Source organism: Macrosteles quadrilineatus, unplaced genomic scaffold, assembly GCF_028750875.1.
Source record: "Macrosteles quadrilineatus isolate MER2022 unplaced genomic scaffold, UCM_ALF_1.0 Scaffold_488__1_contigs__length_58560, whole genome shotgun sequence".
Taxonomy (NCBI): Eukaryota; Metazoa; Arthropoda; class Insecta; order Hemiptera; family Cicadellidae; genus Macrosteles; species Macrosteles quadrilineatus.
In genome coordinates, this window is record NW_026543081.1 from 4890 (window position 1) to 20978 (window position 16089).

At 36.9% G+C, this 16089-nt stretch overlaps 1 protein-coding gene across 1 annotated transcript; it reads right to left on the reverse strand.

The window, feature by feature from the left end:
• Nucleotides 1-1613: 1613 nt before the first annotated feature.
• On the reverse strand, nt 1614-5570 carry LOC128982546 (uncharacterized). Its single transcript, XM_054401502.1, has 2 exons — nt 4667-5570; nt 1614-4135 (listed from the first exon to the last, which is right to left on the reverse strand). The coding sequence occupies exons 1-2, from the start codon at nt 5568-5570 to the stop codon at nt 1614-1616; spliced, it is 3426 nt and encodes a 1141-aa protein (XP_054257477.1).
• Between the last annotated feature and the right edge of the window lie 10519 nt (nt 5571-16089).

The following is a 16089-nucleotide window of genomic DNA, read 5'->3' on the forward strand; positions in this document are numbered from 1 at the left end:
ATGCTCAGTCCCTTAGCTTAAGTCAACAGTTGCCGTTGAGAGGACCAAATTGATTGAGGGATTGCTATTGTCCCCGCCCCAAGTCTCAAGTCAGTTTTCCCCCAGAATCTACCGTTTTCCACGTGCGGTGTTTTGAGCACGTGAGTGGAAAATGTACAACATTATTCTATTAGCTTCAATTTTCAGTTTGTTTTCAGATAGATACATTTGTTCCGACAATATTTACAACACAACAAACAACAACAATATTTTAGTTGTAGTTGTACTGACGTTTTCCAGTTATGTAACCCTGCATTTTGTAAAAAGATATTCTTGATTTCTGAACAATTATTATGTGTTATAGTTGTTCTATTGTATTACTGTTAATTTCAAACAATGTTAGCTTTTATATTTAAGTTAATTTACCTTAAAAATAGCAAAAACCACAAAACAATTCAGGTTATTTTTGCATACTAGCCTACTACGTGATTATGTTTTGTTACATTGAATTGTTAATACTTTACACCCGAGTTTTATAGTTCCTCTTATTTGAAATATTGCTTAACACTTTATAATAAATATTTTTGTACTGGTCAGCTTTACAATTAATTAATATCCATTATTTCAAACCGGCTAAATTATGTTATTTACGTAATCTTTGCAAAGATCTTCCTCCAAAAATTTGGGTTTTTACTATTCGTGATGAAAAATATCCGCAAAAGATACTTACACAATTAACATAAATTACCGTCATCAAAAGTGCACTTCAAAACGAAGAGCTGATTAACTATTTTGTAATTTTTGGTAAAATAGCGTTTAATCAATTCTAAAAATCTGGCAATTTCCGGAGGGTTATCTTAAAACAATTATATAATCGTTGCAAACGGAATTTATTGTGCAATCGACGCCGTGTCTCTTATGTTAGCAATACCAGCAAAACTCTTAAACAGGTGATTTGCATGACAATCATTGTTTGGTATAATAAGAAAAATATGTACATAGAATGAAATTAATCAGTCTTAATTAGGCTAATTTTTAAAGTGCTAAACAATGTTGAATTGCTGTCACAGACCTTAGTGAAGCTGAAGAGATGTTTGGTTTGGGGTACCCCACCTGACTTGAAGCACTGGGCAATGGCGGCGTCGACGAGGACTGTCCATGTACACGTTGACCTACTTGCACTATTACAATTGTCCGTTAAATAAACAAAAAATAATTTCTTCTTGGGATAAAAACAAAACTATTGTCACTTCTATTAGCACTGTACAGACTGATTAATTTAAAGAAAAAAAAGGTAAAAATTGCGGGATGTTGAAAAGATGATGCGGATATACGATAGTAAATATGGTGATAGTTCAGCGGCGGACGACAGTGGACTGCGTCGTTTGGAAAGATATCAGTGTTGAGGGCAAAGGCCGCATACCTTCGTTAGCGGCTGAATAGCGGAAAATTACTTGGGCTAGGTTTTGTTTGAAACGGAAGAATATAAATATGGACTCGATTTAAAAATCATGAAACCTAAAATATCCAACATATCGCCCCCCTTGAACCAACCTGGTTCAATGAAAAAACTGAAAAATGGGAAAAGACAAATGAAAATAAATTGAAAGGGGGTGAAAGGGAATGCTTAGGAATTAATTGGTAGGAAGAAGGGAAACTTTGACGGTTGGCCGACTGAAGTTCCCTGTAGCGGTGCGTAGATGGACCACTCGTACAATTCCGTCTGCTCCTGGAGATACTGCGGTGATTCTTGCAAGTTTCCATTGTAGGGGAGGAGTGTTAGGCTCATGAATAACAACAAGGTCACCAATCTTGAGGTTCTCTGTTTTACTCGTCCACTTAGAGTGATGCTGTAGAGTATGCAGATACTCTTGGGACCATCGAGTCCAGATGTGTTGAGAGAATGCCTGAACTAATTGCCATCTCCTCAAGCGGTTACAAGAAGTTTCATCATATTGAGGTTCAACCATGGATTTCAGAGGTCCACCAGTTAAAAAGTGTCCTGGGGTTAGAGACTCTAAGTCATTCGGATCTCCAGAGAGAGGGGTAAGCGGTCTTGAATTTAATATTGCTTCGACACGTGACACGAGAGTTATGAATTCTTCATAAGTCAGGATTTGGCCACCGATTACTCTATGAAGGTGATGCTTAGCACTCCTAACAGCTCGTTCCCACAAGCCACCTTGATGAGGCGCGTGTGGAGGCAGAAATTTGAAAGAAATGTTGTTTTCTTCAGCAAAACGGTGAGTTACTGGATTGCAAAGGAGGTTGTTAAAACATTTGTGAAGTGCAGCAGCTGCTCCGACAAAGTTGGTTCCACAATCACTATGAATTTCCTTCACTGAACCACGTCTGGAAATAAAACGTGTAAGAGCTGCTATATAAGCTTCTGAGGACAAATCCGACACAACTTCTAAGTGTACGGCTTTCGTTGCAAAGCAGACAAATAGACAAAGATAAACTTTAATAGGCTGAAGCCTTTTTAGGACATACAATTTCACTGTAAATGGTCCGGCATAGTCGACTCCAGTAACATTAAAAGGTCGGGTTGCTACCACTCTTGGGGAAGGTAAGTCTCCCATCAATGGTGTGTTTGGCTTAGGTTTCATTCTGAAACATCTCAGGCGTTTAAAAATCCTGGAGCGTATGATACTACGAGCAGAAAGTATCCAATATTTCTCACGAAGAACAGCTTGGAGTTGTGTTGGTCCACAGTGAAGAAAGATGCGATGATGATAATCAATTATCAAATTTACAACAAAATGATCCTTTGGTAAGATAATTTGATGCTTGGCGCTGTACGGCAACTCAGAATGTTTCAGTCGTCCTCCAACTCTTAACAAACCTTCATCATCCATAAACGGTGAAAGGCGTTGAATGCGAGAAGAACACACATTCTTCTTTGACAGGGAATTAATATCCTCAGAGAAACTCTCTCTTTGAACAAGCCAACAAATCCGTTTGTTCGATACTTCTAACTCTTCAAGTGTGAGAGAATGAGTAATCCTTTGCTTAGTTTTCAAGCAGGAAATAAAACGTAAAACGTAGCCCATGACATGAAGTAGTTTAGTCCATGAAGAGAATTTATTGATAAACTTCAGATCTTGATCTTCAGCTATCGTAAGAAGATTTAGTGTTGTGGTTTTAATTTCTGGGAGTTCCTCTTCGGGAAGATGACTCGATGGTTGAGGCCATGAATCAGATGAACTCTTAAGCCATGTGGGTCCAGACCACCAGAGCTTGTTATGAATAAGAAGAGATGGGGTTAATCCTCTAGAGGCAACATCAGCGGGGTTTTCAAGAGTAGAAATGTGTTTCCATATGCAGGAAGGGGTCAATTCTTGAATCTGTGCAACACGATTTGCAACATATAACTTCAAACGATGAGAAGGGGTGTGAATCCATGAAAGAGCCACAGTGGAGTCACTCCAAGCGGTAACAGAATCTATCTTGTAGCGATCTGAGAGTTGATCAACACAGTAGTGTAACAGTTTGGCTAAAATATGTGCTCCGCACAGTTCAAGGCGAGGAATCGTGATACGTTTCAGGGGTGCCACACGTGACTTGGCTATTAATAAGTTGACATATATACTGCCTTGCGGGTTCTCAGTTCGTAGATAAACACATCCAGCAAAACCGAGTTCACTTGCATCTGAAAATCCATGCAACTGAATATTAACCGCATCACTCAGAGATATGTACCTGCCAATCTCCAAATTTTCAATCTCAGGAAGTTCGTTGACAAAAGTTGACCATCTGTCGATAATATCACTAGGAAGAGTATTATCCCAATCTAGGCCTAGTGACCATATATGCTGCATGAGAGCCTTAGCCCAAAAAATAACAGGGGTAAGCATGCCTGTTACATCATAAATCTTAGCGATGGAAGACAAAATTGCTCTTTTGGTAAAAATCAATGGAGCTTCAGAAATTGCATATGAGAATGTGTCTGAGTGTGGATTCCACTTCAGTCCAAGAATACTAACACAAGGTGAGTCAGTTGATAAGCAGTGTTGAGGGGGTAAATTTTCCAATATTTGGCTATTGTTAGACGCCCATTTGCGAAGTTCAAAGCCTCCTTTTCGTAAAAGGTTTATTACATCTTGCTGTAATTTTGCAGCTTCTTCAACAGTATCGCTGCCTAGTAGCGCATCGTCTACGTAAATTTGTCGTTTAAGTGCATGAGCAGCAAGTTCATGATTCTTTCCTTCATCATGAATTAATTGTTGTATTACTCGATTAGCCAAAAATGGCGAAGAAGTCATACCATAAGTAACGGTTGTCAACTGAAAAACTCGAAGCGGCTGTGACATTTCTTCTCTCCAATAGATGAGTTGAAAACGTTGGTCTTGTTCATGAATAGAGATCATACGGAACATCTGTTTGATATCACAAGCAAAGGCGATCCTATTTTGACGAAAACGTAGAATTATGTCTGTTATTTAATTATGTAACTTGGGTCCTTGATGCTGTAGACTGTTAAGTGTTACACCAGTTGAAGTTTGAGAGGACGCATTAAATACAACACGTATCTTTCCATCCTTAAAGACACCGTGGTGTGGTAAGAAGCAATGATATTGGTTATTTAGATCAAATAAGTTTGAGGGTTTCATTTGACCAGAGGATTCGTAGTCATTCATAAATTCAATGTACTTTTCTTTGAAATCAGGTTGCGATTGAAACTTACGTTCAAGCGATTTGAAAGTTTGTAAAGCAACTGTAGAAGAATTTCCTAGTTTTACTGGATTTTCTTTGAACGGTAAACAACAAACATATCTTCCCGTCTCGTCACGAGAGTGAGTTTTCAAAAAATGATCTTCACATTCCATTTCCTCTGGGGATAGCTTAGAACAAGCAGGTGGTTCTTCCAATGCCCAAAATCGCTGAAGTGTTTCATGAAGTGTAAGATCATTGATGGAAAGTAAAGTCGTCAATCCACTGAAGGTTTGGCCGTCTTGTGAAGTAGGCACGTTCCCAAGGACAACATATCCAAAAATAGTGTTTATAGTGTATGGCATACGATCACCAAGACTGGTGGCAGATCCAATAATAGTTTGAGCAAACAGATCCGCACCGATGAGCAAATGTCCAGGAGTGTCGAAGTTGGGATCGGCAAGTGCGTATTCTTTGATTTGAGCCTTTATTTCAGAAGATATCTTGACACTAGGCATATCATTGGTAATTCTATCAAGTATGAGGACAGGATGTGCCGTAGCAAGTGTTTTCCCGTTAAGCGAAGAAATATTTACAAAGGAAAGTCCCTTAGGCTTTATTCGAGCTGAGGCAATGCCCTTTATCTCGTGAACGCCAACAGACGAACGCTGAATGTGAATCATACTGGCACAGTGTTCAGATATTATACTCGTTTGTGATGCACTATCAAGCACAGCTCGGACAATAATATTATGACCATTCGAGGTAGAAATTTTTACCAATGCAGTGGCAAGAAGTACAGTACAGTTGTGGCTGGCAGCACCAGTGTCTACATGAGCAGAGAGTGTATTTGATTCAAATCCTTGCGGTACAGGAGCCTTCAATTGTGTTGTGGAATTGGCCTGAGTCTTATTCGAGGGCTTAACAGATTTTTTCATTATAGGCTGGTCCGTTTTGTAAAAATGCAGTAGCGTATGGTGTCGCTTAAAACAAACTCGACACGAACTGGATGACTTACATGAGCCTAAGAAATGTCGTCCTAAACAATTAACACATAGGCTATTGTTCTTAATGAAGTTGAACCTATCGTGTGGTGATAAGGCACCAAAAACATCACAGCGAAAAATGTTATGCGATGCTCCATTGCAGTAAGCACAAGTATGAGCTTGTTCATTGTCATTAGAAGAAAGCATTACAACTTTGCTTGGCTTGGGACTAGCGGTTTGCCTACCTAGATAAGGCATGTTCTTACTACTTCCATAGTTTTTTAACTGAAGGGAAGAATTAGCATGTGAGGTCGAGCCTAAGTTAGCCGCCTCTCTGTAAGAACACTCATTTTCCAGAAAGTTTATTATTTCTGTGACAGAAGGAACCTGTTTTGAGTCATCTCGTTTTTGTTCAAAATCTGAACGCATAGCGGAATCAAGCTTTCTCAAAATATGTGTACTTAAGATCAGGTTGTCATCAGTTATGTTATGGCCAAGTGCTTTAAGAGCTTGCTGATTTCCATTAAAAATTGAAATAAAATTCCTAAGTTGTGTAACATTAGGCTTAGTAAGCTGCGGTAGGTCCAAGATGTTAGTAGAATGTAATGAAATCAAGAGCCTTGTATTGTGGTACCTCTTAAGCAGGGTTTGCCAAGCAATTACATAATTAGCACTATTTAGTGGTATAGACTTAACTAAGTTCAAAGGTTCATCTGAAAGACAGCTTATGAGATATGAGAATTTCTCAACATTAGAAATTGTTTTATTATTATGTACAGTACTTTCAAACAGGCCATGAAATGAGACCCATTGCTCAGGATTGCCAGAGAATGTTGGCAGTTTGATTTGCGGCAATTTCACAGTCAGATTAACTGTAGGAGTAGTAGGGCCTACCTCGGAAGTAGAGTCATTTAGGCGTGACTCTTCAAGTTTAACTGGTGGAAGTAACAAACTACAGTTTGACTGAATCTCAACAAAATAATCAGAAATTTTTTCTTGCAGTGAAGTAATTTTATCATCTTGAATATCTTCAGGAGTGGGAGTAGTTTGAAAAAGTTTATTTACTATTCTCTCAAATTCTGAGTGCTTGGTTATTGCACTTTGAGACAAGAGTTTAAGTTTAGCAATCTGTTGCTCGCTTAAAGTAGTCACAACCTGAGTTTCTTTCAATGCATTGACTTGTTTATTTATTGACTCAAGCCTAGCTTGAATAAGTTCACTCTGTTTGGTGAAGGAAGAAAACCTCATGTTGAAAGAAAATTAAACATAGGAAATATTCAGCACAAAACAAATCTGCAGTAATGATAAGACAATAAAATATAATTTGACTTTCCTCAATTTAATCAAATTCTCAAATGCACAAGTTAGGCCTATAGTCTATGCTTAGGCTATGGGTAGCACAGGCAAAAGCAACACTGCATAGGTAGTACAACTTAATGGTGTGCTATCAAATACATAATAATAAGAGATGCTTTCTTAACAAAATAGGTTAACTATTTATACCAATAATCCAAACTATTTTGTGGCTTAAATAGTTTAAGAAATATTTCCAAGTTTATGTGCAGTATAACTTACTTGTCGTAATCTATCATCAGCAAAATATTCACATAGGTATTTCTCATATTAATCCAGTGCACATTAAAACCATTGAAAATAATATCAGTTATATTATTTGTTTACTTATTAACTGCAATGATAATTATTTGAATCAGTCAATAAGTTCGAAATCAAAGTCAATCTTGAGTAGATTTGAGGTTATTCTGACTATCACTCAAATGTAGTAATGTAAACAAAAATCTGACAAGCTGACAGCTAAAGTGAACTGACAGGCTGACAAGCGATGCGGTAGTGAAGTCTTGATATTTGTAGCCGTAGACTCGACGTCGTAGATGGCTGTGGCAGTGACGTAGCGGTTAGCGGACAGGAAATTCCAGGAAGGAATATTGGAATAGTCTATTTGAAACAGGAACAGGAATGTCAATTTGGACTCACAATCATACAGGAAAAGGAGCACAAATACAAAATGGCGGAATGAGCAAAATTATTCCACGCAATGAGAAACGAAATCGAAATGAAATACCATTCAGCTAGAATACGTAAAAAATGAAGTGATATTACAAGTATTCGTGGTAGGAATAAATAAAATTATGTTCTAACCAGAAACTGGTAAAATAATCCGGTTCGATGAGGCCCAAAAAATGTTTGGTATAATAAGAAAAATATGTACATAGAATGAAATTAATCAGTCTTAATTAGGCTAATTTTTAAAGTGCTAAACAATGTTGAATTGCTGTCACAGACCTTAGTGAAGCTGAAGAGATGTTTGGTTTGGGGTACCCCACCTGACTTGAAGCACTGGGCAATGGCGGCGTCGACGAGGACTGTCCATGTACACGTTGACCTACTTGCACTATTACAATTGTCCGTTAAATAAACAAAAAATAATTTCTTCTTGGGATAAAAACAAAACTATTGTCACTTCTATTAGCACTGTACAGACTGATTAATTTAAAGAAAAAAAGGTAAAAATTGCGGGATGTTGAAAAGATGATGCGGATATACGATAGTAAATATGGTGATAGTTCAGCGGCGGACGACAGTGGACTGCGTCGTTTGGAAAGATATCAGTGTTGAGGGCAAAGGCTGCATACCTTCGTTATCGCGAAGAGCGGCTGAATAGCGGAAAATTACTTGGGCTAGGTTTTGTTTGAAACGGAAGAATATAAATATGGACTGGATTTAAAAATCATGAAACCTAAAATATCCAACAATCATAGTGCGGAGCCTTTGGCGAATTTCCAACCGAGCTTTGAATTCCAATTGTATTCTTTTTTTAGCTATAAAAAGTATTAAAAACTCCTACCCAATATAAGTGCTATTTCTTTAACTACTATAGTAGTGCCGTTCAAAAGCTACATTAATTATATTTCAATATAATATATTTATTTGATCCCCTGATGCAGCTACAATCAGTTAGTTACTTACTGTACAAACATTAGCTAGGTTCCTGTTGTACTAAATGACTCTGTATTGTATGAATGATGTGTATATTGATCCCCTGATGCAGCTTAATACAATCAGTCAGTTACTTATATTGTACAGGCATTAGCTACGTTCCTGTTGTACTAAATGGCTCTGTATTGTAAGAACGAACTGTATATTGATCCCCTGATGCAGCTTAATACAATCAGTCCGTTACTTATATTGTACAGGCATTAGCTACGTTCCTGTTGTACTAAATGGCTCTGTATTGTATGAATGATGTGCATATTGAACCCATGATGAACCTATGATTCATCTATGATGCATCAATGATCCATCTTTGATGCATCTATGATGCATCAATGATCCATCTTTGATGCATCTATGATGCATCTATGATTCATCTATGATGCATCAATGATCCATCCTTTGATGCATCTATGATGCATCTATGATTCATCTATGATGCATCAATGATCCATCTTTGATGCATCTATGATGTATCAATGATCCATCTTTGATGCATCTATGATGCATCAATGATCTATCTTTGATGCATCTATGATTCATCTATGATGCATCAATGATCAATGATCCATCTTTGATGCATCTATGATGTATCTATGATTCATCTATGATGCATCAATGATCCATCTTTGATGCATCTATGATGCATCAATGATCCATCTATGATGCATCTATGATTCATCTATGATGCATCAATGATCCATCTTTGATGCATCTATGATCCATCTTTGATGCATCTATGATGCATCAATGATCCATCTTTGATGCATCTATGATGCATCAATGATCCATCTTTGATGCATCTATGATGCATCTATGATTCATCTATGATGCATCAATGATCCATCTTTGATGCATCTATGATGCATCAATGATCCATCTTTGATGCATCTATGATGCATCTATGATTCATCTATGATGCATCAATGATCCATCTTTGATGCATCTATGATGCATCAATGATCCATCTTTGATGCATCTATGATTCATCTATGATGCATCTATGATTCATCTATGATGCATCAATGATCCATCTTTGATGCATCTATGATGCATCAATGATCCATCTTTGATGCATCTATGATGCATCTATGATTCATCTATGATGCATCAATGATCCATCATTGATGCATCTATGTTCCATCTATGATGCATCTATGTTCCATCTATGATGCATTCCATCTATGACGCATCTATGTTCCATCTATGAAGCATCTATGATGTATCTATGATGAATCTATGATGCATCTATGATGCATCTATGATCCATCTATGATGCATCTATGATTCATCTATGATGCATCTGTGATCCATCTATGATGCATCAATGATCCATCTTTGATGCATCTCTGATGCATCAATGATTCATCTATGATGCACCAATGATCCATCTTTGATGCATCTATGATGCATCAATGATCCATCTATGATTCATCTATGATGCATCAATGATCCATCTTTGATGCATCTATGATGCATCAATGATCCATCTTTGATGCATCTATGATGCATCTATGATTCATCTATGATGCATCAATGATCCATCTTTGATGCATCTATGATGCATCAATGATCCGCATCTATGATTCATCTATGATGCATCAATGATCCATCTTTGATGCATCTATGATGCATCTATGATTCATCTATGATGCATCAATGATCCATCTTTGATGCATCTATGATGCATCAATGATCCATCTTTGATGCATCTATGATGCATCTATGATTCATCTTTGATGCATCTATGATGCATCTTTGATGCATCTATGATGCATCTATGATTCATCTATGATGCATCAATGATCCATCCTTTAATGCATCTATGATGCATCTATGATTCATCTATGATGCATCAATGATCCATCTTTGATGCATCTATGATGCATCTATGATGCATCAATGATCCATCCTTTGATGCATCTATGATGCATCTATGATTCATCTATGATGCATCAATGATCCATCTTTGATGCATCTATGATGCATCAATGATCCATCTTTGATGCATCATAGATGCATCAATGATCCATCTTTGATGCATCTATGATTCATCAATGATCCATCTTTGATGCATCTTTGATGCATCTATGATTCATCTATGATGCATCTATGATGCATCTATGATTCATCTATGATGCACCAATGATCCATCTTTGATGCATCTATGATGCATCTATGATTCATCTATGATGCATCAATGATCCATCTATGATGCATCTATGTTCCATCTATGATGCATCTATGTTCCATCTATGATGTATCTATGTTCCATCTATGATGCATTCCATCTATGACGCATCTATGTTCCATCTATGAAGCATCTATGATGTATCTATGATGAATCTATGATGCATCTATGATGCATCAATGATCCATCCTTTGATGCATCTATGATGCATCTATGATTCATCTATGATGCATCAATGATCCATCTTTGATGCATCTATGATGCATCAATGATCCATCTTTGATGCATCTATGATGCATACAATGATGGATCATAAATCTCTTCATCTATGATGCATCAATGATCCATCTTTGATGCATCTATGATGCATCAATGATCCATCTTTGATGCATCTATGATGCATCTATGATTCATTTATGATGCATCAATGATCCATCGTTGATGCATCTATGATGCATCAATGATCCATCCTTTGATGCATCTATGATGCATCTATGATTCATCTATGATGCATCAATGATCCATCTTTGATGCATCTATGATGCATCAATGATCCTGTAATGTAAAAATAACAGCATAGGTCCTCTTTACTATCATAGTTCCCATAGTTTTTAGGGATCAACCGGGGATCAAACCAGCAACCTCCAGATTTAAAAGCAAACACTATAACCACTCGACTATCCATACAATATTATTACGACAATATTATATGGTTTTAGATGGATCTTTCTACAAAGCTGTCGTCTTGCGAGGTGCTCTCTTTCCCTTTGAAAGTCCCCATCAAAGATCTGACCGAGCCGGCGAAAATTTAATCTGCTAGACGAATCAACACGAGATTCGGAACCATGGTGATCGTACTACACGTCACCACATCTGCCGGCGAGGAGAGGGTGACATTTTTACCCTCGAGGTTCACCAGCCTCCTCACGGACGAAGATCTAGAATGTTTCACAAACTCTAAATTGTATAGTGTTAAATGTACGGGGATAGTGGGGAATTCCCCTAATGTGCTTATTTATAAACATTAGTTTTTAGCATGTTGTTCAGTAGTAGTAGTGCTCAGTAGTTTTTAACACTTCACTCAATTCTTTATAAATTAGTAATGTGTCTTGCTTGTAGAATAAATATTTGTAACATTATAACTGCGTTTTCAATTCCAAGTGCACCCTCAAAATAAGGGAGGGGGGTATTATATGGTATAATACTAAGCCAGTTCCTCTGGATACAAGTACAATACGATATAATACCTGAACCTGGGGGTGTCCTTCAGACACTCGGACAGTCCCAAACCCTGTCCTAAAGGGTGCACAACAAGTTTTCTATATACTATTTGCTAGGGACATGAAGTTTTTTTCGTTTGGCGAGAAGGTGAGGTTTTTTTTGTTTGGCGGGAAAATAAAAGTGAGGTTATGTAACTTGGCGGGAACCTACGCAATACGTTGTTTGGCGGGAATCGGCGGAGAAGAAGTAAGGTTTTTTTCGTTTAGCGCGAAAGTCACTTGGCGGGAAGGTGATTTTTTCGTTTGGCGCGAAAGTGAGGTTATATTACTTGGCAGGAAGGTGATTTTTTCGTCTGGCGCGAAAATAAATGTGAGGTTATGTTACTTGGCGGGAAGGAGAAGTTTTTTCGTTTAGCACGAAAGTGAGGTTATGTTTCTTGGCGGGAAGGTGAAGTTTTTTTCGTTTGGCGGGAACCTACGTATGCAATACGTAAAGTGAGGTTAGATGTTTGGCGCGAAAACAAAAGTGAGGTTAGACCACGTGGGACACCAGAGGGCGACCACGTGGGACAAAAGGGGGCATGGCCTAGGGGGAAGGGTGGGGATGAAATGCTGCTCTCTGATTGGTGGCCGCAAGAGCTGCTTTTCCTACTCTTGTACTCTCCTAAAGGCCTGCATTGGTTTGTAAACGTAGAAAATAAGGGCGTGGTATCCCGCGGGTGTATTGGTATTGGTCTTATTGTGTGGAGTACCTACTCAAGTTGCCGCCGGCGATAGGCATTGTTGAACTCCCTGCGGAAGTTACAATTGTCAATCAAAAGCAGCGAATTGAAGCTGGTATTGTGCTGCTAAAGATCGTCTACTCGTCTAACGATGCCAATAGAGCTGCTAGCTCACTTGGGACATGAGTTGGTGGTAACTTATAAACATTCGATCATCATTTTTTATCTTTTTGGTTCGTAGTTAAACTTGCAAGACACTCTCTACAGAACAAAAAAATAGTTTATTAGATAACTTACTAAAAGTAAGTTTTTCTTACATTTTAACCAAGGGACCATCATGACGTAGTTTACATTCATTTAAATTATTAGACTTTGATCCAAACTTAGATGTAAATTGTTCTACTGTTCTTAGAAATATTAACCTAGTAACATTTTTTTATTCATATGTGTATTGAAGAGAACCTTCGACCATATCTACTACTCTTTGATGGTCTTTCAGCCATTTTGCTATTATTGTTTCTGATTGTTTTGGGTTGAACATTGAATATTTTCAATTTTAAGAAATGATTGTTTAGCTTCTGTACCTTCTTAAATATATTGTAGAAAATGTAATACATTTTTTTCATCAATGACCACATGTTTCAAAGATCCTGTAAAGACTAATAAATGAAGATCTCTCAACCTGAAAACCTAATCAATATTCATTTAAAAAACGTATCAACAACTTCCATCAATTCCTGTAACCAAAATTAATTAATGAATGCTTTTAGGTTGTCAACCCAACCACAAATTACTTTCTCAGACGTCTACACGATGAGAGGCTATTTAATCAGCTGCAGGAAGGGTGTTTTTACATCATTCAAGCAATTAGCCTAACAGCTTGGTTACCCGAACACCTGTGGTCAGGTGATATGTGGAGGCAAAAACCCTTACAACCCCCAAACCCAAACCTTCCAAAAACCGTTGGTAACTTTGCTGTTGTTTTAAAATTATACTGCCAATTCACATACATAGGTTACAATAAGATATAAAAATAAGAAATAAATTTCGTGATTTACTCTTTGGGTCATGTTTATGTCATATTCACTCAAAGTTTTATAAAACTGTAGTAACATAAAACTGTTACTATTAAATATTGATAAGACACTTTGTTTTGGACATTTTCTTATCAAGTTGTAATTTTTTTATGGTTTTCTTTCAATGAAAAATATTGTTAAAAAACGTCACATTTGTCATAGTTTAAACTATGTTTTTTTTATTTTCCACGCGCTTATATACAAAAATATTCCCGTTCTATCAAGCAAAAACAGTATACAAAAAACATTTTTACAGCTATAATTATATTTCATACTTGTTAGTTACTTTTGCTTTTTGTCATCACATTTTTGTAACTTCTCAACTTAATAATCCTCTGATCTTAGTAATGGAAATGTTAATAATAAAATATTTGGTAGATAGCAATATTGGATTTTTCTTTGTTTGAAGTTCATTGTTGGTGATGGTGAGTTAATGTTGTTCAAAGGTTTATTGCGGACATTTTGATTTTGATTTTGATTGGATTTTTATGTGAATCCTGCTTTATGGCAAATTAATTCCGACGGTAAAACTTTGTTGTCAATGCTTTTGCAAAGATTTAAACCACCTCGTCGTCTCCTTTTTAAATACGCTCCCTTCCGACAATTTCTTGAATTCCTACAATGCCATTTACATACTGAAAGGTACGATTCGAAATAACTCTCGAAACGTTACGAAGCGATTTAAACGTCACCTGCGGTTTCTTTGCGAGTTGACGATTTGACTTGTAAATCTAGTGCCGAGGGACTCCCTATACTCCTGTGGGGAGCGGTTAGGGGCGCTTTTTGGGGGAGGTAATGTATGAAATGCTCAGTCCCTTAGCTTAAGTCAACAGTTGCCGTTGAGAGGACCAAATTGATTGAGGGATTGCTATTGTCCCCGCCCCAAGTCTCAAGTCAGTTTTCCCCCAGAATCTACCGTTTTCCACGTGCGGTGTTTTGAGCACGTGAGTGGAAAATGTACAACATTATTCTATTAGCTTCAATTTTCAGTTTGTTTTCAGATAGATACATTTGTTCCGACAATATTTACAACACAACAAACAACAACAATATTTTAGTTGTAGTTGTACTGACGTTTTCCAGTTATGTAACCCTGCATTTTGTAAAAAGATATTCTTGATTTCTGAACAATTATTATGTGTTATAGTTGTTCTATTGTATTACTGTTAATTTCAAACAATGTTAGCTTTTATATTTAAGTTAATTTACCTTAAAAATAGCAAAAACCACAAAACAATTCAGGTTATTTTTGCATACTAGCCTACTACGTGATTATGTTTTGTTACATTGAATTGTTAATACTTTACACCCGAGTTTTATAGTTCCTCTTATTTGAAATATTGCTTAACACTTTATAATAAATATTTTTGTACTGGTCAGCTTTACAATTAATTAATATCCATTATTTCAAACCGGCTAAATTATGTTATTTACGTAATCTTTGCAAAGATCTTCCTCCAAAAATTTGGGTTTTTACTATTCGTGATGAAAAATATCCGCAAAAGATACTTACACAATTAACATAAATTACCGTCATCAAAAGTGCACTTCAAAACGAAGAGCTGATTAACTATTTTGTAATTTTTGGTAAAATAGCGTTTAATCAATTCTAAAAATCTGGCAATTTCCGGAGGGTTATCTTAAAACAATTATATAATCGTTGCAAACGGAATTTATTGTGCAATCGACGCCGTGTCTCTTATGTTAGCAATACCAGCAAAACTCTTAAACAGGTGATTTGCATGACAATCATTGTTTGGTATAATAAGAAAAATATGTACATAGAATGAAATTAATCAGTCTTAATTAGGCTAATTTTTAAAGTGCTAAACAATGTTGAATTGCTGTCACAGACCTTAGTGAAGCTGAAGAGATGTTTGGTTTGGGGTACCCCACCTGACTTGAAGCACTGGGCAATGGCGGCGTCGACGAGGACTGTCCATGTACACGTTGACCTACTTGCACTATTACAATTGTCCGTTAAATAAACAAAAAATAATTTCTTCTTGGGATAAAAACAAAACTATTGTCACTTCTATTAGCACTGTACAGACTGATTAATTTAAAGAAAAAAAAGGTAAAAATTGCGGGATGTTGAAAAGATGATGCGGATATACGATAGTAAATATGGTGATAGTTCAGCGGCGGACGACAGTGGACTGCGTCGTTTGGAAAGATATCAGTGTTGAGGGCAAAGGCCGCATACCTTCGTTAGCGGCTGAATAGCGGAAAATTACTTGGGCTAGGTTTTGT

What these genes read in the sequence shown, in the direction of transcription:
- LOC128982546 (XM_054401502.1), bottom strand. Translation starts at nt 5,570, where the DNA reads ATGAAAAAATCTGTTAAGCCCTCGAATAAGACTCAGGCCAATTCCACA. An exon ending in AACTTTCAAATCGCTTGAAC is followed by an intron (nt 4,136 to 4,666) that starts GTAAGTTTCAAT and finishes AAATTTACGTAG; the next exon opens with ACGATGCGCTACTAGGCAGC.